This window comes from Podarcis filfolensis, assembly GCF_964270895.1.
Source record: "Podarcis filfolensis genome assembly, chromosome: 11".
Taxonomy (NCBI): Eukaryota; Metazoa; Chordata; class Lepidosauria; order Squamata; family Lacertidae; genus Podarcis; species Podarcis filfolensis.
Genome location: NC_139613.1, coordinates 14,845,234 through 14,871,655, shown reverse-complemented (window position 1 = coordinate 14,871,655; position 26,422 = coordinate 14,845,234). Strand labels below are relative to the sequence as shown.

The following is a 26,422-nucleotide window of genomic DNA, read 5'->3' as shown; positions in this document are numbered from 1 at the left end:
TTGGAAGCCGCCCAGAGTGGCTTGGGAAGCCCAGCCAGATGGGCGGGGTACAGATAATAAATTATATTGTTGTTTGTTGTTAAACTGCTTTGTTTTCAATTTGTATTGTCTTCATTTTCTTTTCTTTGTTTGCCGCCTTGGGCAAGGGCCCACAGCCCAGTTCCTAGCTGGCCAGGTGAAGCTCGCTAGCTCTGGGAGAAGGTGTATGATTCCTCAGCTGGAGTAGACTCAGGACAGGTGAGGGTCACAGGCCTCATCAAGCCCAGATGCTGCAATCAAGTGCAAAAGGGAAGCCGAGCTGAAGGGCTGGGTCTCTGCAAGACTCCAGGATCTCTGCAAGTGTTTGGTTTGGACTTCAGAAACATGGAATAACCCCAGACTTGACGTCCTGACTTGCTGGCAGGTAGGCCAGGGTTTTGGGACAGTGGGGTAGATTCCTGTTGACCCTCAGGGTTCTCTTTCAAATGGGCTTCTTTCTGAGGGAACACGCATAGGATTGTAATTGGTTTGCAGCTTTTCTTCGTTCTGGTTTTATTGCCTTCTGCTCAACACTGACATGGTCTCTTTCTGTTCCCTCTCTGACGCCTATTGTCTCAAACTTCATTAGTAAGTGTGGTCAGGGATTTGGTATGAATTGTTTTCACATTTTCATGCCTAGTACACGTTAAGTGCTCTGGAAATAACGATGCATTGTTATGCTCTCTCAGCCACACCAAAAAATAGTTCAAGTGGCCACAAAAACACCTTGTGGAATCAAAGCTATTGTTATATAAGTTTAGAATAACTAAATATAGAAAAATAAACAAAAAGCAGAAAATGTGCACACATGCTGAGACTAGGAATGAGTTTAAAGGTTTTGGAGGGGGGAAGCCTTCACCTGGTGCTGGAAAGAAATGCCAGGCAAGCTTCCCTAAGCGTTCCAAAGCCAGGGTGCCACCACGAAGAAGGACCTGCCACCCATAACTTGCTGCCCTTCCTCAGTTGGTAGGGAAGCCCAGAGGAGTGTCTCCAGGGTTGATTCCAAAGTATGAGCAGGTGCATGTGAACACAGCACAGTCCTTCAGGTACTCTGACGCACAGCCACAAGAGTCATTAAGGTCAAATCCAGCACTCTGAACTGGGCCTGGAAGCAGGCTGGGAGCCAGGGCAAGTTGGCAAAGGACTGGCACAATGTGATCAGCGTGACTCCCAGTGTAGCAGCCTCCTAGCAGCCATATCCCAATCTTGCCACTTGTTTCCAAACTGCCTTCAGAGGCACTCCCAGGTATAACAGAGCACAGTTGTCTTATGCTTGCTTAGTCCTTGCTTCCTTTGGCATTCTGTCTCCTCTGACAGTCGTCTCTTTGTTCCCTGCTGGCTTGAACCATTTTTCTTTGGTGGTCCCCCCCCCCTTTACACTTTTCATTCCTCATTGTATACAGACGGAGCCATTTCAGCTGCTTAATCTGTACCGCAATATAAACCTAGGCAAGAGTAGCAAACTCCGATTGATGAGGCTGTCTCTCTCAAGGAGTTTTACTAATTTATCTGCCAGCTTGATGACTCACAGAAAATGGTCGCTTAAGGTTCAGAGAAGAGCACGGCATTAACTCTGCTGCTGCTGCTGCTTTCCCCTCATAATCAAAAGCATCTATCATTTCTCACTTAAGCTTTTATTATTAAGTAGGGTATTTTTCCCCTCAGAAAAGCCTGACAGGCTGGCAGAAGTAATTTAGATTCTCGTCTCTCTCTCTCTTTTTTTTTTTTTTTTGTAAAAAATAAAATAAAATTGCAACTACTTTCAAGAGCCTTCATGTGCTGCTTTTGTTAATTATCCAGCTACAAGCCATTACTATTCAGGCTTGTTTGAAATCTCACTTGCATGAGATCATTCATTTTTTATTCTATATGTTGGCACTTGAATCAAGGGTATTATCTTAGTTATGACTAGGGAATGAATTGTTCAGCCCAATGGCATGTTACTTAGAAGTAAGTTCCACTGTGTTCGTTCATTCATTCATTCATTATTAACATTATTATCAGGGCGGCAAACACATCAATATAATATTGCCATTTGCACCCTTGTAAGTGGGTTGCGCTGTGGGTTAAACCACAGAGCCTAGGACTTGCTGATCAGAAGGTTGGCGGTTCAAATCCCCGCGACGGGGTGAGCTCCCGTCCCTGCTCCTGCCCACCTAGCAGTTCAAAAGCACATCAAAGTGCAAGTAGATATATAGGTACCACTCCAGCGGGAAGGTAAACTGCGTTTCCGTGCGCTGCTCTGGTTCGCCAGAAGCGGCTTAGTCATGCTGGCCACATGACCCGGAAGCTGTACACCGGCTCCCTCGGCCAATAAAGCGAGATGAGCGCCGCAACCCCAGAGTCGGCCACGACTGGACCTAACAGTCAGGGGTCCCTTTACCTTTACATTTAAGTGGGTTTAGGGTTGCAGCCTAAACACCTGTATAAAAAAGTGGGTCCTATTGAGCACAATGGGAATTCCTTCCTAGCAGACATGCATTAGATTGGTAGTGCACATCTCAGGATGAAGTAGCAAGTCTTGACTCAAAACCAAGGGAAAACACACTCAGAACTGCCAATGTGGTCTGAAACCAAAGGCTCATATAATGGGGAATTTGTGTGAATGCAGGGTTTTCAAGGCGTGGGATGAATGAATGTGTCACCTTTGGCTTCTTTCAGTTGTCAATGTTCCCAAGCATCAGTCCAGTTCTTCACATTTCCACATCAACTGAAGATTGGGGGGGGGGGGAATCCCATCAAAACCAATCAACACTTTAGCGTGCATTTCTAATATTTACATTTTTATGCAATTTTATACACAATTTTGCCAAGCGATTCCCTCCAATTTAATGCATCTTGGTACATTATTTTCAGCAGTGCACACATTTTTGTGCACATTATTCACTTGGAGAACCGTGGAGTTTTTAAGGAAGGTTCGCATTAAAATGTCATCTGAACCGAAAAGGTCCCGTGTTGATATTCGGAGCTAATTCCAACATTGCTATCCCTCCCCTCATTGTGGAAGCTTCTAAAATAAATGTTTGTGGGGCAGGGGCTCCATCCACATGGGGCTGTGACATTGAGAAACATGGCCAGCACATTTTTCTGCTCTGGGTTGCAAGTGGATAGGTCTATTTCCTACTCAGTCATCTCACAGCCCAAAAGGAGGGTAGCAATTGGGAGAGAAAGAGTCATGTCACTAACTCCTCACATTTGGGAAGGCTGCATTTGATGGAATGGCGCAGTGCAGAACCAGGGTCTCAGGACCGAGCAGGCAGGATTGTGGATGGTTAGCAATCCCACCCATCTGCTGGTGCCCCCACACAACCTCAACAAATGTTCTGTGAAGAAGATAAAACCACGAGTTGAATGTTCCCCATTATCCCTGTTAGATTTCTGGAGCATCTAATTGCACAACTATTCCGAATGTTGCTGATGCCCTGTGATGAAAGAGAGATGAAGAAATCCCTTTTATTTGCTTGGGGCTGATAGCGATGGGGCAGATCATGCCAGGCCCCGAAATAACGGGTTGGCTGGACAGTGTGACCCCTCGTTCATCAGACTCCAGCCCTTTGTGACAGCGCTGTCCAAACAATCCTATTCAAACAGAGACCGAAAGTGCAGGCAACATGTAACACAAACAGATATATACACGCACACACAAATTACTGCCTGGTACTGGGTTACCCCAAATCGACCTGCTTACCACATGTGTCCAACTGGTCAAAAGGGAAGGCATTTCCAGTAAGTGTGTGTTTAGTCCTTCATGTCCTGAGGCTCTTCCTTCACAGTGGGTTATATATCAGAGCCTCGCCTGGATCTATTGCATAAAAATGAGGTCTCAGCAGGCTGCAAGTAGGCCACAAAGAGAAGTGTGTTAAGAGTCCACGAAACTCAATTGTTTATTATTATTATTTGTTTTTGTTTTTTAAACCAATGACAACAGCCCAACAAATAAACCAGGACTGGCCGGCACCTCTATTATTAATACTTTTATATAAGAGCTTTTATTTATATAAGACTTACATAAATATAATTTATATAATATTTCTTAGTCACTTGAGGCTATCTCCTTGAACTGGCTTTTGAGCTTTCCCAGGCACTAGAAGGGATAGCTGTAAATTCCCAGGAGGAAACTGGGTCATTGGCCACCTAGGGTGAGAAAACTGCTTCGATTCTAGAGCTTCGAATGCTGGGACATTGGGGCACTGCACTAGGCTAAAGTAATATTTCGATTCCTGGGTGCAGGTATCAGGTATTTAGGAATCCAGGGAAATCCATGAGCAGAATGGCTTCCACTTCCACAATGGGACTTTCCCTCATCAAGCCACTCAGCAGTGCCAGGCAACATCACTAATCTGCTCTGAAGGGCTGAGGGACAGAGTTTGGGGGTGTACAGGGACAGGAAAACAGGAGGAGTCACGTTGTACAAGCAGAAGACATCATCATCATCATCATCATTTATTATTTATACCCCGCCTATCTGGCTGAGTTTCCCCAGCCACTCTGGACGGCTCCCAATCGAGTGTTAGAAACAATACAGCATTAAATATTAAAAACTTCCCTAAACAGGGCTGCCTTGAGATGTATTTTAAAGATAAGATAGCTGCTTATTTCCTTCACATCTGAAGGGAGAGTGTTCCACAGGGTGGGTGCTACTACTGAGAAGGCCCTCTGTCTGGTTCCCTGTAACCTCACAATGAGGGAACCGCCAGAAGGCCCTCGGCGCTGGATTTCAGTGTCTGGGCTGAACGATGGGGGTGGAGACGCTCCTTCAGGTATACAGGACCAAGGCCATTTAGGGCTTTAAAGGTCAGCACCAACACTTTGAATTGTGCTTGGAAACGTACTGGGAGCCAATGCAGATCTCTCAGGACCAGTGTTATGTGGTCCTGGCAGCCACTCCCAATCACCAGTCTAGCTGCTGCATTCTGGATTAATTGCAGTTTCCGGGTCACCTTCAAAGGTAGCCCCACGTAGAGCGCATTGCAGTAGTCTAAGTGGGAGATAACTAGAGCATGCACCACTGGGGAGACAATCCACGGGCAGGTAGGGTCTCAGCCTGCTTACCAGATGGAGTTGGTAGACAGCCACCCTGGACACAGAATTAACCCGTGCCTCCATGGACAGCTGTGAGTCCAAAATGACATTACACAGCATAAAGAGATACTTAGTGCTACGTTGAATATAGCCCCCATTTCTTCTGGGTCCTCCTTGGAGTGATCAGGCCCACAACACATCTGGAGGGAGTGACTTCAGCCCTCTGCTTCTCCATCCCAAAAGGATGATTCTCAGTGAGCTGAGACTATATGCAAAAGCTTACAATGTGGCCCATTACAATATTGGTCTGTGTGGATGTGTGGAAGCAAGCTTCCTTCACTCACATCCGCCCCTGGCTGGATCCATTCACTGGGGCTCTTAGGAGAGCTGAAAGTAGGAAAATAATTTAAGAAAAGCTCTGCTGGATCAGACCAAAAGCCACTTAGTTCAGCATCCTGTTCACGCAGTGGCCAAACAGTTTGCCTTTGGGAAGCCTACACGCAAGACCTGAACGAAACAGCTCTCTTCCTACTTGTGACTGCGTGTCGAGGTCCCCAAGCCACCCCTAAATAAATCCACACTTCACGCCATAATTTTTGTTTAAGGTTTTTGGCATAATTTTGGCCACAACTTTATTAAAATACAAACAATGTGAGTGGTTTCTTAGGCATTGGATACGACTATCTGTCCCCACCCAGGGACAGAACTGACATCCGCAAGCCTGCGAAGTCAGTGAGGGAAAACATTTTATGGGGAGTAGATGGAGCTGGGTACCAGACCCTCAGCTCTCCCCAAATGCTTCCAGGGGCTCTTGTGTGGCCCTATCTCCCTTTACAAGGGTGCGGACAAAAGCATGGTGAACCCCTGGATTCCTTTAACAGAATACCCTTGCAGCAACTGCATTGTAGGGGCAGGCACAGCCAATCCATTCCCCTCCACCAACCATTTTTTTGTGGCCAAACAGTTTGCTTCTTGGAAGCCTACACGCAGGACCTGAACGAAACCGCTCTCTTCCCACTTGCGATTCCCAAAAATCACACTTCCTGTGGTTTGTACACTCATTCCTGTCACCCTAATGTCAACCCTCTGGAAAAAAAAGATCACCTGTCTGTAGTTGAAGAATTCTCTCTCTTTCTTTGTCTCTCCCATGTGTGCCTAGGAAGACTGCACTTAAGCTAAGACAAGTGATAAAAGCCTCATTATTCTGCCACGCTGATAAATACTTAGATTCTTATTAAATACGACAAATTATGAAGGCTGATCAGAATCACCATCCACCGCAATCTTCAAAAATAACAGCCACTGCTGTCAAAGCTGCTCAGCTATTTTTCAAATCCAGTGACAGCCCTCCCCTCTTCCGCCTCCCGCGTTAGTAAATTGCTTTGGATGAGTTGCTTCGCTGGGGACAGAGATGTTTCCTTTCATTTATCTCAGATGCACTTGCTGTTAATCCCCGATGGGGAGTCGTTGCTCTCATGTTCTGCCTCAGTATGACGAGGTAGCTTCTCCGATCTCTCTTGCAACGGAGATGTAAAATTTCCTGGTCATTTTGCATCCCCCCCCCTCAAATCCATGGACATTAATTCTAGAGAAGGTGTGTTAGCTGTGATGTAAATGTTACTTGTCAGATGCACTTAGAGCTGAATGCAGAGGCGCTTCTGTTTTGCTAATGCCTATCATTACCGCTACAAGACTTCATTCCCATGCATGCCTTTTTTCAAAGTAAGGTCCACTGGTTGCAAATCCAGAACTGCTGTTAAGTACCTGCTTGCATTTATTATTATTATTATTATTATTATTATTATTATTATTATTATTAATACCCTGCCCATCTGGCTGGGTCTCCCCAGCCACCCTGGGCAGCTTCCAACAAAGCATTAAAATACAGTGGTCTGTTAAACATTAAAAGCTTCCCTGAAGAGGGCTGCCTTCAGATGTCTTCTAAAAGTCTGGTAGTTGTTCTTCTCTTTGACATCTGGTGGGAGGGCGTTCCACAGGGCGGGTGCCACTACCGAGAAGGCCCTCTGCCTGGTTCCCTGTAACATTTAAAACGCAGGGTCCCCCCCTTTAATGCAAATAAAGATCCCCATCAGCTGGCAGTTGTGATAATTATCAGCAGTAAGAGGTGCCTTCACTGAAGGAAACCTCTCCTCCGAAGCCGCTATTTGCATTGGGAGGGAATCACCACACACTAAGGACAGAAGAAGAGCTTGCTGAATCTGACCGGTGGCCCATCTAGGCCAGCATCCTGCTCTCACAGGGGCCAGCCAGGTGCCTGTGGGAAACCTGCAAGCAGGATCTGAGCCCAAGAGCAGCCTCCCCTGAGCTGCCAATGAGCAGGATTTCCTCCCAATGCGAATGAGAGGGAGGGAGAGGAGCTAGCAGTAAACATAATATGGGGAGAGTAAAGTCAATTCTCAAAACAGTACAGTGGTACCTGGGCTTACACATGCTTCAGGTTACAGATGCTTCAGGTTACAGACTGCTAACCCAGAAATAGTACCTCAGGTTAAGAACTTTACCTCAGGATGAGAACAGAAATCGTGCTCCGGCGGCGCGGCGGCAGCAGGAGGCCCCATTAGCTAAAGTGGTACCTCAGGTTAAGAACAGTTTCAGGTTAAGAACGGACCTCCAGAGTGAATTAAGTTCTTAACCTGAGGTACCACTGTACTATTTTTTTAAAAATACACTGTGACCCCCCAGGAGATTCCCCATGAGGGAATGCTGCTCTTGGACTGTAAACTGCTGCTACAGATGAAAGATGATGGTGAGGAGACAAATACACATTTACATGTGATGCTGGAATAAAAAGAAAACGGAACAGTGAGTTTGCTGTATGGTGAGGCAGCCTCTCCTAGAAGGCAGATTTTTAGGAAGCAAAAGGCAGGAAGTGGTAAATTATTTAGCTGCAGTTTTATTCCTGAGGGGCGACATCAAGATTATCTGCCTTGGGGAGCGAAAAGGTTTGGTCCATCTCTGTGAAAGTGAATATGGAAGGAGATAGCGTTTGGGAGACACAGATAAACTGGGAAATGTTAATACCTGCTTTCAATCTTTTGGAAAATCAAAGGAGATGTTAGGCTTCTGGGGTTTTTTAAAGAGTCAATTCACACATCCTTTTTCTTATGAGAGGAAGTTAACACAGATTTACTTGATCTGAGTGGTTTGAAAATACCTCATCACTTGTCTTGGGTTTTTCTGACATGGATGCCTGAAGCCTACTCCTGATTGCTGTAGGCAATAGATTGGATGCTCAAAGGCTAGTTTCTCTCTTTTGTTACCCTGCATAGCAAATATTATCTAGATAATAAATCATTAATCATCATTATTTACACCGAGATATCTGTGGACGTGGCATTTTGCGAAGAACAGGTCTGATAGGTCTCTGGCTCTAGCATCTTACAATCTGAAAAGAAATACAAGGAAAGGGAGGAGGCAGGGGGAGGAGTATGTTGTTATTTCAAATTACATGCACTTTGGCTCAGTGACACCATTGGGCATAAGGACTAGGCGTTGTTCCAAAGGATTCTAGGGAAAGATGGGCTTTGATGAGGAAGGGAGAGAGGCAAATGTAAGGACACAAGAAGAGCCTTGATAGTTAGATGCTGGTTCTGCAGCTTGTTATCACAATGGCCAAGCAGGTGTGCTAATGGGGAGGACCTCAGTGCAATCATCATCATCCTCATCATCCCTGTTTAGGGAAGCTTTTAAAGTTTAATAGGTTATTGTATTTTTGTGTTCTGTTGGAAGCCGCCCAGAGTGGCTGGGGAAACCCAGCCAGATGCCCGGGGTATAAACAAACAAACAAACAAATACACCCTGCCCATCTGGCTGGGTTTCCCCAGCCACTCTGGGCGGCTTTCAACAAAATATTAAAATACAGTAATGCATCAAACATTAAAAGCTTCCCTAAACAGGGCTGCCTTCAGATGTCTTCTAAAAGTCTGGTAGTAGTTGTTCTCTTTAACATCTGGTGGGAGGGTGTTCCACAGGGCAGATGCCACTACCGAGAAGGCCCTCTGCCTGGTTCCCTGTAACTTGGCTTCTTGCAGTGAGGGAGAACAGCACTAGACCCACTTGTGATTCCCAACAACTGTCACTGTCAATATACGGGGGACAATATATGGTAGCCAATGTGGTGTCCTCCAGATGTTGTTGGACTACATATCCCATCATCCCTGACCATGCTAGCTGAGGCTGATGGGAGTCCAACAACATCTGGAGGGTACTGTGTTGGCTAGAACACATGGATGGGGAACCTGCACCCCTCCAGATGTCTGGGGACTCCATCTCCCACCATCCCTGATGATGGATCATGCTGGCTAGGGTTGATGAGACCTGGAATGGTGCTCTAGTGTGAACCAGTCCATTTCTAAGGCAGTGGTGGGGAACCACGGTGATTCCCAAGAGCGGGGCACACCTGCCAGCTGTGGGCAATGGACATAACAGTACAGTCAGGCCAGCTACCAGCCACACAGAAGCTGAAGAGAAGCTGTACCAACATCTGTCCCTCCAGGCAAGCATCACAGTTCACACAGAAATTCCAGCCAGGCAAAAGCACTTGTGGAGGCTGAGGAAAAGGACCATTGAAGGCTGCATCCTGGGGAGAGTGGGTCTGGCCTGTAACAGTCCCAAGGGCCAGATGGAAAGCCTTCAAGGGCCACCTTTTGACTCTGGGTTTGAGGATCTCCACCAATAGGGTTTCTTAGCGCTTTCTGTTTTTATTTCTGTAGACCAAAACGTCTGCCCTTTTGTATATCTGCCTAATCGTCTATATTTTCACCGTGCCTTTTGCTTTTAAGAGGTTGGGGCTTCTGTAACTTCAAAGATGTGATTTCCTTGGGGGCATGGCACAGGTGATGGATTGTAGCGACATCAAGAAGAAGGGCTGACATTTTTCAAAGTTACATGTCCATGGCTCAGCCACAACTAATATTTGCTAGCCATTGATCCGACTTCCCTTGCTGTTATTCTTTAACTTCAGCCTGAGGTTCAAAGTTCTGTCATTTGTTTAAAAACTGATTTCATTGCTAGGGCATGTCCTCCAGCTAATCTAACAAGTGATAGAGGGCCAGAGGGAGAAATAGGAGGAGGGGACTGACCAGGTGGAAATTTCTGATGCTTGCAGGCAGAAGAAAAATGCACGCTTAAGTGTCAACATGTGGCCGTGCCATGTAGGAAATAGTCCAGAATTATTAAAGATAAGAATACAGTGGTACCTTGGGTTACATACGCTTCAGGTAACATTTGCTTCAGGTTACAGACTCTCCTAACCCAGAAATAGTACCTCGGGTTAAGAACTTTGCTTCAGGATGAGAACAGAAATCGTGCAGTGGCAGTGGGAGGCCCCATTAGCTAAAGTGGTGCTTCAGGTTAAGAACAGTTTCAGGTTAAGAACGGATCTCCAGAATGAATTAAGTACTTAACCTGAGGTACCACTGTACTGACTATAAGGATCTTAAAAGCACAAACTATACAAGGATTACGCTTCACACAGTGCAAACATGGCAGCAAACCTAGTTTGTCTCAGATTCTACTCTTGCCAGTGAGCTGCAGCAAACCATAGTGGACAACAGGCGTGTTTGCAAATACATATTTCTGGCAGTGCTACTGGACACACTGAGGGAGACACTTTATTTCTTTAAGGTGTACCTCTCAGAGAGCAGTGAGTGAAATATCTCTCAGTGGTTGCATGCGGATTTCAGTGTTCAAGGGAGCCCTTTTTGCCAAACATTGGCTGGGTCCTGGGCCCACCCTGGAATCAGTTACCAGCTGAAATGAGGCCTAGTGTCTTGATATTTAGACAGCTACCAAATGTATTTTTCTTCAAGAGCAGTTTCCCTGGTGTGACACGGTCATTTTAAGGAATATTGACTAGAAATTGTTGTTAGGAGAGCATGCAGCTTGGATGACTTGAATTGAAAGTTCAAAGGCTTTATTCATGCAGGAGCAGATTTTTATTTGCAGGAACTGTTCATAGGATGAGTAGAGGAGAGAAATAACAGGCATCTTCTCTCATCATGTTAGGCGAGACAAAACAATGGCTCAGCTTTTAGGGATCAACTTAGACAGAGGGGCTACAAGCAAAGTGTTGGCTAGATTGCTAGACAAAGAGTGGGCTTGTGTGGTTTAAAGTAACACATGGCAATAGCTAAAGGCTCAAAAGAAGGAAATGTATTTGCTTTTCTCCAACATTTGTTTTATTGTTTTTAGTTGATTTGAGACTGTAGTTTTTGTATTTTATATTATTTTATTGTACACCACTTTAGTAGCTTAGGGCTGTGAAGTAATTTGCAAGTCAATGTATTCTCCCATTGTAGACGTGCTTGTTTACCAATATCTGCAGATCAATACATCCTGCTTATACTGCCCCTTGCACAGGTATGTCTTGCATCAACCAGGACTCAGGCCTTTTCCGCCATGGCACCCAGACTTCTCTGGAGGTTAGGCAGGGACCATCTTGATCATCATTATGACATGTTTTGAAGATCTACTTGTTCATGCAAACACCTACCGATTTGTATTGTTACTAACAATAATTGTTAGTAATTATTCTTATTGACCTGGTTTTTCTACGGTGGATTTGTATTGTTGCAAATGGTTTTTTAAAATGCATTATAATATGGAGTATTAATATATTTTTCAATATATAATTTTTTTCTTTCCATACTGCCCTAGGGTTTCTTTTAATGGAGGATGGTACATAGATGCTTTTAATAAAAGCAGCCACCACCATCATAATCTGTCCTATTTATTTATTTATTTGTTTGTTTGTTTGTTTGTTTGTTTGAAAAGTACGGAGCCATTTTCAAAACGTCCAGTTCCTAGTCCATCTTAGGCACTTCCAGATTGATTTTAAATATATTAACTGGACCCATTCATTTTAACACAAGCAGCGCCATGAATGGTCTCTGAAGGAAATAAGCCAGTTCTAAATGGATTTTCTTATTATGTTTTATTTGATCATTAGTATAATGACCTATTCGGTTAAATAATTAAATTTGATATACCTCAATTAGCCACCCATCATTTAAGCAATTAACTTGATTAAATATTGGAAACCCTCAACAAAATTGCACTTTTGGAGGCTCTGGTGGAGGGGGTGGGGAAAGAGGACGAGAGAGTTTCCAAAATTTGAAGTCACCATATTTTGGCTGCTGATAACACACACTTAAACTGTTTTCATCAAATTTGCCAAAGGAAGGCTCTGGACTAGGTTCTGGAAGGATCCCACACCTAAATTTTTTGTTGTTGTTGTGGTCAGTAATTAGCTGGGGGCAATTTTTATTTTGTGATAAAATATTTTGTTAGTCACACCAATGAAAATGGTTAACTGGATTTCCTGGATCAAGGACAACATACTCAGAGTAGACCCATTGAAAAGTCCATTGATTTCAGGGGGTTTAATTATTTACACCATCACTTTAAACTATGGGTAGGCAAACTAAATTTGTTTGCCCAATTGCCTTCTAAATCCGGCCCATGGACGGTCTGGGAATCAGTGTGTTTTTATATGAGTAGAATGTGTCCTTTTATTTAAAATGCATCTCTGGGTTATTTGTGGAGCCTGCCTGGTGTTTTTACATGAGTAGAATGTGTGCTTTTAATTAAAATGCATTTCTGGGGCATAGGAATTCTTTCATTCCCCGCCCCCTCCCCCCAAATATTGTCCGCCCCCCCACAAGGTCTGAGGGACAGTGGACCGGCCCCCTGCTGAAAAAGTTTGCTGACCCCTGTGTAAACAGTCTCGGCTTCCCCCAAAGAAATCTGGGAGCAGTAATTTGTTAAGGTTGATGCAGATCCCTATTCTTCACATGAGAGCAATGATTCCCAGAATTCCCTGTGAAAAGGTATTGATTGTGAAACCACTCTGGAACTGTAGCTCTGTGAGGAGAATAGGGGGCTCCTAATAACTAGTGGTGCGCCCTTAACAAACCGCAGCTCCCATAATTCTTTGGGGAAGGCATAACTGCTCTAGGTATATGGTGTGAAAGTGGCCTTATCTGATTATGACTTCATGTTCAGCCATTGTAGCATACCCTCCAACGCAAATTGGAATGTCCCATTCTCATGGTGATTTTACTATTTATACCCCACACACATTACTGAGTTGCCCCAGCCACTCTGGGCAGCTTCCAACAGATATAGAAGCATAATAAAAGATTAAACATTAAAAAAACCTTCCCTATAGAGGATTGCCTTCAGATGGCTCAGGGGTCAGATAACTCCATACCCTCCAACATTTCTCCAATGAAAACAGGGACCTACTAAGGAAATCAAAGCAGAAACCGGGACGGCTTCTCTAAATCATGGATGTCCCTGGGAAACAGGGACACTTGGAGGGTCTGCTGTAGCTATCAGCAAAGTTCTGCAGGATGTGTTCATCCTTTTTACCCCCAAATGGGTAGTCAGTGGGAGGGCATTAAATACACCAGCCACAAGAGATGGTGTGGAGGAGTCTCATCATCTCTGCAGACATATCAGGGAAACAAAGGAGTGTTGGGTGTGGCATCTCTGCCACCCCAATCGCCCACTTTGCTGTTGGAAGATCTTTGCCGGTGTGCAGCATGTCAGTTCCATCATGGTGCTTCTGTCTCCACCAATGGGATGGCACTTAGGGCTGCTACTTGAGGTCCATTAGCTGCCTTACTGCTGAGGTTGGGATTGCTCCAACAATAGAGACATTTTGATGTTTCCTGTAACTTCTAGACCACATACATCTGAATTTTGATGAGGTCTAGCTTGCCTCGTAAACGACATTAGCTCCATGGAAATAACATTTTGGATTTTATTTTTTTTTAAGAATCAGGTACAGTGGAATGACGGTTTATTTGCCAGATAAAGCAAAAGTAAAGTCTACATTATGTGTGAATTGTGTTTGATGTGAGTCCTTTCTGTGTTGCTATTAGAAATGCACTGTTTCCGAATATACACTGTTTGGAAATGCACACCTGAATATAGTCATAGATCAAGCAGGACTATGTTGATTGATCACTGTACATTTAAGATTTTCTCTGTTGATATTCCTGCTGATTTTGTGTGATTTTTCTTAAATTTGTAAATATTATGTTTTAAAAAGAGTAGTGTTTGAAATACAAATATTAAACTTTCAAGGAAACAAGCCATATAATTTAAAGTACAACATGTGTCTATTTCCATAACTTCTTATTAAATTTTTGTTCTCCATCAGGTGAACAATAACCAGTAATTCCCTTCATAAATCTTAAGAAAATAAAATGGAAAAGGAACATGATCTTTAATCAAATCAGCATTTATGTTTGTGTATCAAATGGAAGTATGTTTTCAAAGATATTCCAGTTGATATTCCAAATGAGAACACTGGATTATATTCAGCTAAGACCTCCTCAGAGCAGACCATTGAAATGTATGAACCTAAGATGATCATGTCCATTAGCTTCAATGGGTCTATTCCTGTCCAGAAGTAGTTTAGCAATCTAATGGGTTTGGAAACACAGCAAATTTCTTCTGGAATGTTTGAAAGCTTTTACCATTCGGAAGCTGCCTTCATTCAGGCTGAAAGATAGTTTCAGAACTCAACAGTGTCCTCTTTGAAAGCTTTACTGTGAATTCCAATACTGACTTCAGCGAATCATAACTTCAAGAGAAGTTAAAGTGAAGGGGGGAAATTGCTCTTGTTCCCCTTGAAAGTCAATCCTGGTGCAGAATTCAGAGACACCAGTTTGAACATACAACGCCCAACTGCACTTGGCTGCCAGTCAGTTTCCTGGCCCAGTTCAAAGTGTTGGTCTTGATCTAGAAAACCTTAAAAGGCTCAGGACCACAATGCCTTCTCAAGGATTGCCTCTCCCCATATGAACTGACCCGAACCCTGAAATCATCCTCTGAGGCCCTTCTTAGTGTCGACCCTCCACAAAAGGTCTGCAGGGTGGCAACAAAAGAACAGAACTTTCCTGCAGTGGCTTCCATCTTCCAACATATTTTTAGGTGCCAGGCAAAAACGCTCCTCTTCTCCCAGGCCTTTGGCTGATTAAACTATCTGTGGCCTTTTAAACTGTGGGTGGGGGAGATTATTGTTTGGTTTGTTACTATGTTAAGTATTTTTGCGTTTTCATATTGTAAACTGCCCTGTGAACCTCGGGTGAAGGCAGTGTAGAAATTTTATTAATAATAATACCATTAAGCTGGTTTACCAGAATTAAAGAAACGCACCTTTCACTGAATGTGCACAGATATTGCAGGTTGTTTGTTCTTATAAAATAGGAGAGATTACAACCAAGTTTATTCCCCCACCCTCATCACAGCTGGTCCTTATTGCTCCAGCAAATGTGGTTTAAGATGATGAGAAGTTCATTCCCCTTATATCTACTGGCAGCTTCCTCATAGTTTTGTTATCAGGTTTATTTCCTCTTTCTCTCCCTGTGGGAGTTTACTGGCTTGAATTTGGGCCTTGTGCCCATCCAACCTACGATATGGCACTAAAATGGTTCACCTCCAGTTTCATATCCAGGTGTGTTATCCTCTTAATGTCTCACTAGACTCAACACCAGTCTTGAAATACCTACATTGGCTCCCAATTCAAAGTGTTGGTGCTGACCTTTAAAGCCCTAAACGGCCTCGGCCCAGTGTACCTGAAGGAGAGTCTCCACCTCCATCGTTCAGCCCGGACACTGAGGTCCAGCACCAAGGGCCTTCTGGCGATTCCCTCCCTGCAAGAAGCCAAGTTAAAGGGAACCAGGCAGAGGGCCTTCTCGGTAGTGGCACCTGTGGAACGCCATCTTATCAGATGTCAAGGAAATAAACAACTATCTGAGTTTTAGGAGACCTCTGAAGGCAGCAGCCCTGTTTAGGGAAGTTTGTAATGACTGGTGTTTTAATGTATTTTTAATCTTTTGTTGGAAGCTGCCCAGAGCTGCTGCTGCTGCTGCTGCTGCTGCTGCTGCTGCTGCTTATTATTTTCCATATGTTTTACAGCTGGAGACTGAATGTTGCAGAAGGCATCTGAAACCTCTTTTGAGTATGTGCTACAAATATTGTTACACATCACTCCAACCCAGGCGTTCCAGTGCTTATCGGAGACTTGGAAGGAAGGTCAGTGGAAACTGTGGTGTCTTTAGGATATATGGGTTTATTTGTGCATATATACAACCCGAACATAAGATGGAGGGCCTCACAGCATCAATGCCCCAACAGATCTTTAGAGCCAGCACACAGCAAAGCATCTCTCTCTCAGATCTTGCAGCATCTCTCTGCTTCCAGCTCACTCACACCCAGCAACTGTCCATTCCAGCCCCACTTTGTTACCCTTTTTGGTTGAGTCTCCCTTGGGTGCAGCTAGTAGCAACCCAGCTCATCCATTTGAAGTGAAGCAGAGCACCAGAAGTGCTACTTGGGGGTAGTTTTGGATCCCTCGGGTGAGAAACCAAGGCAGTGAATGGTATTTATACGAGGCACCTCGTTCATCTAAGAGTTTTCTGTTCTGTCCTTTTGTTTTGGGGTGTGTGTGAAAACAGAGGATGTATTATTGCCTGGCGGTTAGAAAGTTGGGGAAAGGTGGATTCTGTTCCTCCTGCCCCCATGTGAACCCCTGCTATTGGGCGTATATTGTATGCCACCCCCCACCTCCTGAGTGAAAGGGACTGCTTGGCATGAATGCTTTATTTAGAGGGTGGGGTGTATTGCTTTGTATGTCAGTATTTGTCTAGGTTTGTCTGGGTCCCATGAGTGGGCTGTTGAGGATGCAATGCAGAATTATCGGAACTGCGTGATAGAGGAGTAAAGTTTGAGTACATTGTTTGTAGGGTTTCAGTGTTTGGTTGTTGTGTATGCACTAATTATGTGTGCTTGAGTGGAATGCAATTTTAGCTGCAGTTTAAGCTGTGCTTATGGTTGACTATGGGGTTGGGAATTTAATTGGATTGGGTTGTTTAATTACGTCATTGGGCATATGGTGGGTCAGAAAGAGTTTTATCTTTTCTTTTGCTCAGTTGCAAATTACAGTATTTTAAAACAAGGGTTTTCATTGTATTTTTTGGTAGGTACCTCGGTTTTCGAACGTAATCTGTTCCGGAAGACCCTTTGAGTTCCAAAACGTTCAAAAACCGAAAACTCAAAATGGAAATCCCAATACAGAAGCCATGTTCCCGGTTTGACTTCCAAGGTGTGTTTGAAAACCGAAGCATTTACTTCCAGGTTTATGGCGTTCCAAAACGTTCGTCAACGGAGATGTTCGAAAACCGAGATACCGCTGTAGCTGATTTTCGGGTGTTTCATTCTGATGTTGACGAGGGCGCCTATCTAGTTAGGGGTGTTTTATAATGTGGATTCTCGCCCCCTTAGCATTTTTGTATTTGATCTTTGTTTATGATACATTGTGAACTACTTCGAGCGACCCCTGCACCCCTGCTTATAAAATATAAGCAGAATATAAACTGCTTAAATAAAATACATAATATATTTGGCTGGGGAATAATCCAGATTTTAGAAACATAACCAGGTTTATATACTTCTTTCATCCAGTGTTCTCCCTCAGAATTTCAGAGAAGCAAACTTGTTCCGTTTGTTTTTTTTAAAAAAAGCTTTAATTTTACATCTGCATTTGAGCATTCAAACCACCACAATCCTGGTTTGTTTTCATATTACTCACAGAAAACTAAAGTAGTAACAGAGGTGGGTAGGCTGTACTACTCATCCCTCCACCAACGTGTACAGATTTAAGTTCTTCCACAGGTGGAATGCTAACAAACAGTGACTTTTGAGATAGAATTCCTGCAGTCATGCTCACTCGCCACAGTGCAAAGGGCAACACACAAAACCAACAGGTCATTTAGGTTGGTTTGCTATATTGGGATGAGGTGAGGAATGGGCTCGGACAAGGAGGCATGTGATTAGCCTTCACAGCAACGTCCTCTACTGATTTGTCAGCAAACGGTCAAATACATGAAGCTCAAAAACATAAAGGGGGGGGGGGGGAAGACTTCAGGAACAGTACTGGCTGCAAGATAAATAAGCGAGAAGGAAGGATTGCTTCCCAACGGGGATTATGGCAGCACCTGGCGGCCTACAGCTGTGCCTGCCTCCTTTATTTTTAGGCTTCCTATGCCAGGAAGCCGAATCTACCCACTCTTTTAATTTCCCACAATGCACTTCTTCTAAGGCGTTTTATTTTGTAGGACCCATCTCTCCTGCTCAATCTATACTGTTCAACTTTGGTTGGTGTGGTTTTGCTTTTTATAACTGCATGTTATGCTGTTGCAGCCTGTCCTAAAACCTTATGGTTGAAGGGCAAGTAAGGAGTATGAAGAACGTTGTTGTGTGTCATTTGTGGGAAATTAAAATGGCGGCTCAACGCAGCTTCCCTGTGCTGCCCAGAGCGGGGCCACTGGGGCCAGGTAAGCCCAAGGGGGCCCACTTACCAAGAAAAGGGGGGCCTGCCCCCAAGGACAATTTGCCCAGGACTCTCCAATGCTGGAGCTGGCCCAGTTTCTCCTAGTCCTCAGCCTGCTCTCTCCATATTGGCTCCTCTTTCCAACACCACTTTTCTCTTAATGTGCTGCTCCAAAACACCAGAAGCTCTAGTTTATATGGGAAGGAGGCCACAGGTGTGCTGTGCGTTTACCTTCACCATGCTGCTATGAGCCTAGGGTCACGAGCAGATGATTATTCATAGTCAGTACCACATTCTGGGACTGGTGTGGAAGCAATCTCATGTTATCTTAGTGCATCTGCTCACCTTTGCTTGCTACCTGAGCTTTCAACTAGTGTTGCCAGGGACTGAAGCTGAGGCCGAGCAGGTAACAATCAGGAAGACAGAAAGCTGCATATTTCCACCAATAGGGATGAAATCGAGAAGCAGGTGGATTTTGACTTGTTTGGAAAACTGGCTTGAAAGGGAACATTTTTTCTGGATTTGGTCAGGCAAAAGTGACATTTTAAAACACCCATTTTAATCAGAAGGTGCACCTGGGTGGTTGCTGCTACAGTTCCCAGGCATATCTATATATGCTCAAGTTTCAGGCTCCGTTCGTGCCACAGAATAAAAATAAAATAAAATCCACATCTGTAAGTTTTCTCCCATTAGCAGCCTGAAGGCTTATAACGCAGACCGACAAGCAAAAATGGCAGAAATGGGCTGCTGGGAAACAAGTGACTAAAAAGCACAACAAAAGGTTTGGGAAGCACAAAAGAGCAAACATAATGGAAGGTCACAGAGGAACAGTCTGTAGCAAGATCAGAAAGCCTTTTTTTATGGCAGTGCATCCTAACACTTTGCTCTGTTTGTACTCTCTCCAAACCACACCATAAGATCCAGGGTCATTTCACAAAAGTAGCTGGCTAGGAACACCTCAGGCTTCTGGGATCTACTTTTTAATTTTTTTAACCACCAATTAGAGGCATGTGTAGAATAATGGGGGCGAGTGTACAGCAGAGTCAATTACGTACTGCGCTGTGTGACTCATCCACTGAATTTACAAATACAAGCCTACACCCGAGTCGGTGTTTCTAACACAAAACTCAAAGGAGCTGGGACAGCTCCCAAAGGCAACCAATTAATACTCGTATTTTACAGGCGAGGAGCACTGTGGCTAAGAAATTAGTGAATTAGCAATTTGGAAGAGATTTAATTTCCAAAGTGGCTTGCCATTGTTAAACTTACGGGAATGGAAAAAACAACACCACCACCTTCACTGATCTCCTGGAAGGTTACTCTGCAAATTTATACCAGAAGATCCTGGTGTAGGGTACCGGGTGATATTGGGGGGGGCAAATGGGCATGACTTAGCCCACTTGACAATTTGTGTAACTGTATAATCCTTTTTTAGGGAATAGAACGGGAAGGATGCTAGCAAACTCCTGTTTGTTGATATAATTTCGCAATCAAACATGAAATCTTCCCTCCCTCCTGATCATAACCGTGCTAGATAGTTGCTATTTTCCTATGTGCCAAAATGTTCCTTCTGTGTAGGGGTGATCTGCCCCCTCCCCCTTTTTAAGCGCTTGATTTGAAAACGTGTCGTAGTTTAATTTTAAATAGTTCCTTTGACTTTATAAGCTATTTGTGAGGTTTGCTTCCTCCCTTCACCTCCCTGCTCTTTTCTGTCAACTGGAAGCAACATCCCTCAACCATCATGTGATCAAGTGAGTGAGACGCCACATTGCTACAGGGCCAAACTAGGGGGCAAGGGCAGTGGGCCCACAATATAAAAGTTGGGTCCATGGAGATGGGGAAAATTTAAAGGAAGCGAGGTGCCAATAACATACCTGACAAGAGACACGCATTACACGATGGGTAGACTTGACTCTATGTCAAAGGAATAATAAATGTTAAATGTGGCCCACTGGGCTTCTCTGTCCTGGGACTCTCCACCGTGTTTTGAGAGCTGATAGGAAGGTTATGGGCCTTTGCAGGTCAGGAAAGACAACAATTATACTTTACATTCTGTAAATCTGGTTTCCATGTCTGATTTCTGATTCACGTTTATGTCCTGAATTTCAAAATTGTGGTCTCCTTATGTTTTAGCCCCCAAACAGAGCAAGGAACTGCTTAAATTTACCATTATCAGTGGCGTAGCGTGGGGGGTGCAGGGGGGGCTGGCCGCACCGGGCGCAACATCTGGGGTTAGGGCAAATCCATGGGTTAGGGGGCGCAAATCCACGGGTTAGGGGGCGCAAATCCACGGGTTAGGGGGCGCAAATTACTTGCCTTGCCCCGGGTGCTGACAACCCACGCTACGCCACTGACCATTATTGTTTATTATTGGATTTTTATGGGTTATATTCAATGTTAGCCATACTCAACAGTGATAAAAGTAATAATGGGCATGACTAACTTTGAACACATTCATTTCAAAGGGTCTGCTCTTGAGTAGAATTTAGTTTGACCCCCCCCCCCAACACTGATTTTGTGCATGGCTGAAAATCTAGTACAAAGCTAAATAAAAGGTGAGGAGCTAAAAACAAAATTGAAAAAGAAAAATAGCTGAAAATGGAAAAAAAATAAAATACTTTCTATCTTTCTGGTGACATTGTCTTCCAGGAGTTGAAGGGGCAGAATGCATGAGAGAAATGCCAATTAGCGTTATACTCTTGTGAGTTAGAAGATTAGAAGTGGGTTATGATCTAAGCTGGGTTTCACCAGAAACAAATTACCCATTTTCTTGTTTTAAGAAAAGGATAAAGATGGAGTAGATAAAACAGAGGGGAGAGAAGAGGCAGGAAGACAGGACAGATGAACAGAAAAACAAGAGTGCTGTCATCTTTTATAGTTGCATCAGATATCAGTTTAAGATCACCTCACCTGTGGAAATGCCCTAGTATCTCAGTTCATCGCATGCTTACTCAGAAGCGAATCCCACTATGTTCAATAGGACTTCCTCCCTTAGCTGGATAGCAGCTCATTTGCCAGTTTTGACTTGGATGGGCTGACTAAAACCAGCCAATGTGATTTATCTGATTAGTTCTGCTACCGTTCCCTTTTAAGTGGACCACAGGTACCATACCTGCTCTTTCCCCCTTTAATCTAGTACATAACAGTTACAAGTCAAGCATTATCGTTTAATCATGCAACATGTCATAGATTACAAAACTGACTAGATAACTGTATATATTAAATAAATCTTGGTCAAGGGGAAGAAACAAAACAAAAAACCGAACACCCAGCCCCTCAAAATACAGTTAGTGTCTGCAGATTCAGCTCTGTAGGTTTTGTTTCAGCTGCATCCAAATTCGCAACTGAAAATGATTGCACCAAAAAGACAGGGGGCAGTGAGAAGGTATATCGTCACATTAATGTTTATGATTTCTTTAAAAAAAGAGAGAGAGGGAGAAAGAGATGAGCTCCAATGTGGTACAATAAAGTGCTTCTAGAATTGGTGCAGTTAAAAATAAAGGGGGGAAAATATATATCCTCATTTAGAGACCATTAGCAAATGTATAGAGACAGGAGTTTGTGTGGATCTGGTCTTCACAGCCTTTGTCCAAATCAAGCCGTTGCCAGGATTAGTTCAGAATGCCTCCATTGCAAAGAGTAGAGAATTAAACAGTCACTGTACAAAGGTAAGCAGCAGGATTAAGCATACCCCCCCAAGACAATAATGCCATCTCCATCACCAAAAGAGCTATATAATACATATCAATATTATTAAAGAATAATGAAACAATTTCCTTATTGAATGAGAGATTTGGCATGCTGTGTTATGATCCTCTTGTAAATATTTTGTTGATTTGTATAAAATACTTTACATCAGAATCACTGTTTTTCTCTCCGTTGTCTGTGAAAGCTCAATGCGTGTAATTAAAAGGCATTAGGTATATTCTGATAATACTTCCAATTTGCAGGAAATTCCTTATAAAAACGTTGCTCCTAGGATTCCAAAAGATGGGGGACACGAGGCTGAACAACAAAAATAACGGGGGGAAAAGAGGTACTTTCGAAACTAAAATGCCACAGGCATCAAGTCTATAGACAAATTGTGAGGAAAAGAAGTAAGCTCATTTTTTTCCAGTATATGCTTCTTTTTGTTTAATTGTATTGAAATAAAATTTGAAAATGTCTTAAATCATTTTTAGAAAGTAAACATGAGCTGTAATACTCTACCTGTAAAAGGATTAATTCCATTCATTGTCATTAGAAAGTATGTAAAACATTTATTAAGGGCTTTTGCCTAGAGGCACAACATAAATAGAACAAGTCCTTCTGAAATGTAGTCAAGAGTACACATCCACCAGTTGGTAACTTGCCATGGAAATTTCAGAAATACTATCCACAGGTGAGAGAAAGTTACTTCCAATTTAGACGTCTGCACTGTACAAGAGTTTGCTCCATGAACCAACCACCGTGCAACTTGTTCTGCCTCTGGGTCTTGTGAATGTCTTGTCAGGCAAATCGAAAAGAGCACACTGAACTTGCTCCGTGAACAGAATCTTTTGTTTCAAAAATAATAACAACAATAGTAGTAATAATAAGGAACAGGCGCCGTCTTAATCCACCCCTTCGAATCCTTGAGCGTTTTCAACAGCCATAAGAAGCTTTTCTCGTAATTCTTCAAAAGAGTCGTACGGAGGTAAGTCAAGGCGATTAAAGCTGAAATGGGAAGAGGGGAGAGAAGGTGTCATTATAGTGTCCTGTTAATTTCATATCTGCATGCATTTTTCAGGTAGCAACACTAAGGAAAAGGACTTGTGGCAACAAATAGCACTTTCATTGTTGCTTTTTAAAGGATGCCTTGGGATTCTTAACTCCAACAACATATTTGAAATTCCTTGTTATTCTTCTTTCTGAACTACCGTATTTTTCGCTCTATAGGATGCTGGACCATAGGACGCACCTTGTTTTAGAGGGGGAGAACAAGAAAAAAAAAATTCTCCCCCTCTCTGCTCAGCACCCCTTCTGCAAAGCGGCAGGAGAAATGGAGCCCCTTCCATTTCTCCTGCCACTTCGCTGAAGGGGCGCTGCACAAAGAGGGGGATAAATTTTTTTCTTGTTCTCCCCCTCTAAAACAAGGTGCGTTCTGTGCGTTCAAAGTGCGTTCACCCGAAGCCTCCGGAGCGCAGCGGCAGTTCCCGCTGGGCTCCGGAGGCTTTGGGTTCCTTTCGACCTGCTCTTTGGGGCTGGCGGGGGGAAGCGCTGCTTTCCCCCACCGCCAGCCTTAAACACCAGGTCGGGGAGCAGCGCAAAGGCAGCGCGCTGCCTTCCCGCTGCCCCCTGAGCTTGTGGGGCTCAGTGGCGTAGCGTGGGTTGTCAGCACCCGGGGCAAGGCAAGTAATTTGCGCACCCTAATCGGTGGAGAGTGAGTGAGCCAGGTAGGGGCAGAGAGCTGCGAGTGCGCCCCCCCCAGATGTTGCGCCCGGTGCGGCCGGCCCCCCTGCACCCCCCACACTACGCCACTGGTGGGGCTGGTAGTGGGGGAAGCGCTGCTTTCCCCCACTCCAGCCTCAATGATCCCTGAAGCCTTTGGAGCGCAGCGTGAGTTCGCGCTGTGCTCCGCAGGCTTCGGGTTCCTTTTGCTGAAGCCGGGAGAGCAAGACTCTCCCGGCTTCAGCGAAAGGAACCTGAAGCCTCCGGAACGCAGCGGGAACTCGCGCTGCGCTCCGAAGGTTTCAGGCGGCTATCCCTGAAGCCTGGAGAGTGAGAGGGGTTGGTGTGCACCGACCCCTCTCGCTATCCAGGCTTCAGCGAAAGCAACGCGAAGCCTCTAGAGCACGGAGGGAGCACTCCCTCTGCGCTTCGGAGGCTTCACGTTGCTATCGCTGAAGCCAAGGAGCCTGCATTCGCTCCATAGGACGCACACACATTTCCCCTTCATTTTTGGAGGGGAAAAAGTGTGTCCTATAGAGCGAAAAATACGGTAAATGAATATTTGCAATTCAAAGTCAAAGCCACATCTCTCACAGATGGCAGCTTGGCTTAGGTTCCTTTCTGAACCCCACAAGGAATCAGCTCAGATGAAGCCAGGGTTGTATGGCAATATCATTCATATTTGCTTTTGGCACTCATTAATGTAATAATTAATGCGCAAGCCTAATGTAAGAAAAATAATCCCAACCTCACACACGGCTAAAAGTAGCTAGTATGTCAGATTTCATCACTGTAAATGACTTAATGCACCTTGTTTGTGACTTACCATGTATGAGCTCTGGGTAACTTCTCAGGGCTTCCCCATTGCTCTATTGTAAACAGCTGAGGACCATTTGAACCTGGATCAAGGGTAAAAAAGCACATGAATGTGAAAGAGTCTCTTTGCAAGATGCAGCCTGTTACGGTCTACACACGAGTGACTCTAGGAAGGTGTGCACTCTTGCTCATCCCATTGTGACCCCAGTGACGAGCAACAACCTAGACTCTGGCAAAAAAGAGGTGCCGACAAGCTTAGAAAGGTCAGTGGAAGCATAAACTTGGCTGTTCAGGGTTTGTGTTTGCTATCTTTGCAGAACATCTTGTCAAAAGCTATCAGGATGCATTTGGTTTAACTCACCGTAAAGTTCAGCAAATCCATTCATAGGCACTCTTGACGTCCCAGTTACGAATTGCAATAGCCGGATACGTTTCTCAGCGTCCATCAGCAGAACAGCCTATAAAACAAGACAGTTGTGGAAACTTAACGGAGGCACAGCCAAAAACCCCAATGTTGTCACTGATAGTGCAATCTGAGAAACAGGCAGAGAGGTCTTTCCACGAACTGTCATGCACATTTTAAGAAGTGACCAGAGGTCAACAGTTGGTTAGAGGACAGAATCAAAGTTAAGAAAGAAGGCAACAGTTTATACTGAGAATTAGTGTTACCTTCCAGTACCACTGAATGACAGGATGGTTTGGACAATATCCGTTCTTGTAGATGGTGTGCTGTCTCCAGTCATTGACATCAACATCGCCAAGGCCACACATTAGCAACTGCGGAGGAACGAATGAAGTTTTTGAGAGATGGGTATCAGCTGCTACACTACAAGTATTTGCCAGGTTTAACACGCTTATCAAGATACATGCAGAAGATCACCCTTCTGCCATAGTTCTTGCAGAATTTCTACCAGCAAGATACATATGGAGTCATACTCATCAAACACTATTGCACTGATTCTTACAAAGCCTGAAAATTTAACTTACACTGATGTGTAGCTGGACTGAAGCCTCTGAAAACACACCCATGCATTATTGAGAATTTTTTCCACAAATTCTTAATAATAAAGACAAGGGCTTGCTGATGGATCCTTGCAGGGTTCCTGTCCACATTTATTTATTATTTGCACCGAATAAAAATAAAATAACTAGCTTTCTGATGCTGTTGTAAGAATGAAAGGCAACTAACCTCCAGCTCATTTTCATCAAAAATCTTAATCAGGTCAGTAGGCAGGAGCTCTGTGAAACCCTGAAAAGCACAAATACATACCGAATGAATGACAAGGTTCCTCCATTAAACAAGGCAGAGTCTCAGGTTTTTCAGTTGCAGGTACATGAGAAAACATTTCATTCAAGATGAAAGCTACAGCAAACAGCTTTTAAGTTAGAAACTTTGTGTTTCCTCTTAAGACCTAAGCAGCTTACTTATTTCTTAGTATAAAAGCAGTGGTGGGGTACCTTTTTCCTGCCTGAGGGGCAGATTCGCTTCTGGGCAACCCTCCTTTTCTGGGGGGGTTATATGTCTGAGGTGGGGGGGCAGAGATAAAAGTGGACAGTGCAATGAATGCAAATTTTACTTTTGGTAAAGTAAAACAAAACAAAACAAAACAAAAGAAGGAAACAGGGAAAACAGACACTATCGTTCTGATGTGACAAAAATATATTGAATTGCTACACAACTCTTTGCCATGTTGTGTTTATACGTCTGTAGAAATCACTAGAATATAGTTTTCATATATGCTAAAAATCATCGGGCATTTTCTTATAAAGATATTTAATTTGCAAGTAGGC

General features: G+C 43.9%; 1 protein-coding gene across 25 annotated transcripts in view; it reads right to left on the bottom strand.

Moving 5' to 3' along the window:
- Nucleotides 1-21,552: 21,552 nt before the first annotated feature.
- The window catches only part of NEDD4L (NEDD4 like E3 ubiquitin protein ligase), a 265,692-nt gene continuing 260,822 nt past the window's right edge, over nt 21,553-26,422 (bottom strand). For all 25 annotated transcript variants that reach the window (XM_083575541.1, XM_083575542.1, XM_083575543.1 and 22 more), the window contains 5 exons: nt 25,821-25,880; nt 25,301-25,408; nt 24,993-25,089; nt 24,642-24,714; nt 21,553-23,101 (listed from right to left, as the gene is read on the bottom strand). In XM_083575541.1, coding sequence (XP_083431667.1) covers nt 22,999-23,101; nt 24,642-24,714; nt 24,993-25,089; nt 25,301-25,408; nt 25,821-25,880 — 441 coding nt within the window. In that variant the 3' untranslated portion in view covers nt 21,553-22,998. The remainder of the gene's footprint in view (nt 23,102-24,641; nt 24,715-24,992; nt 25,090-25,300; nt 25,409-25,820; nt 25,881-26,422) is intronic.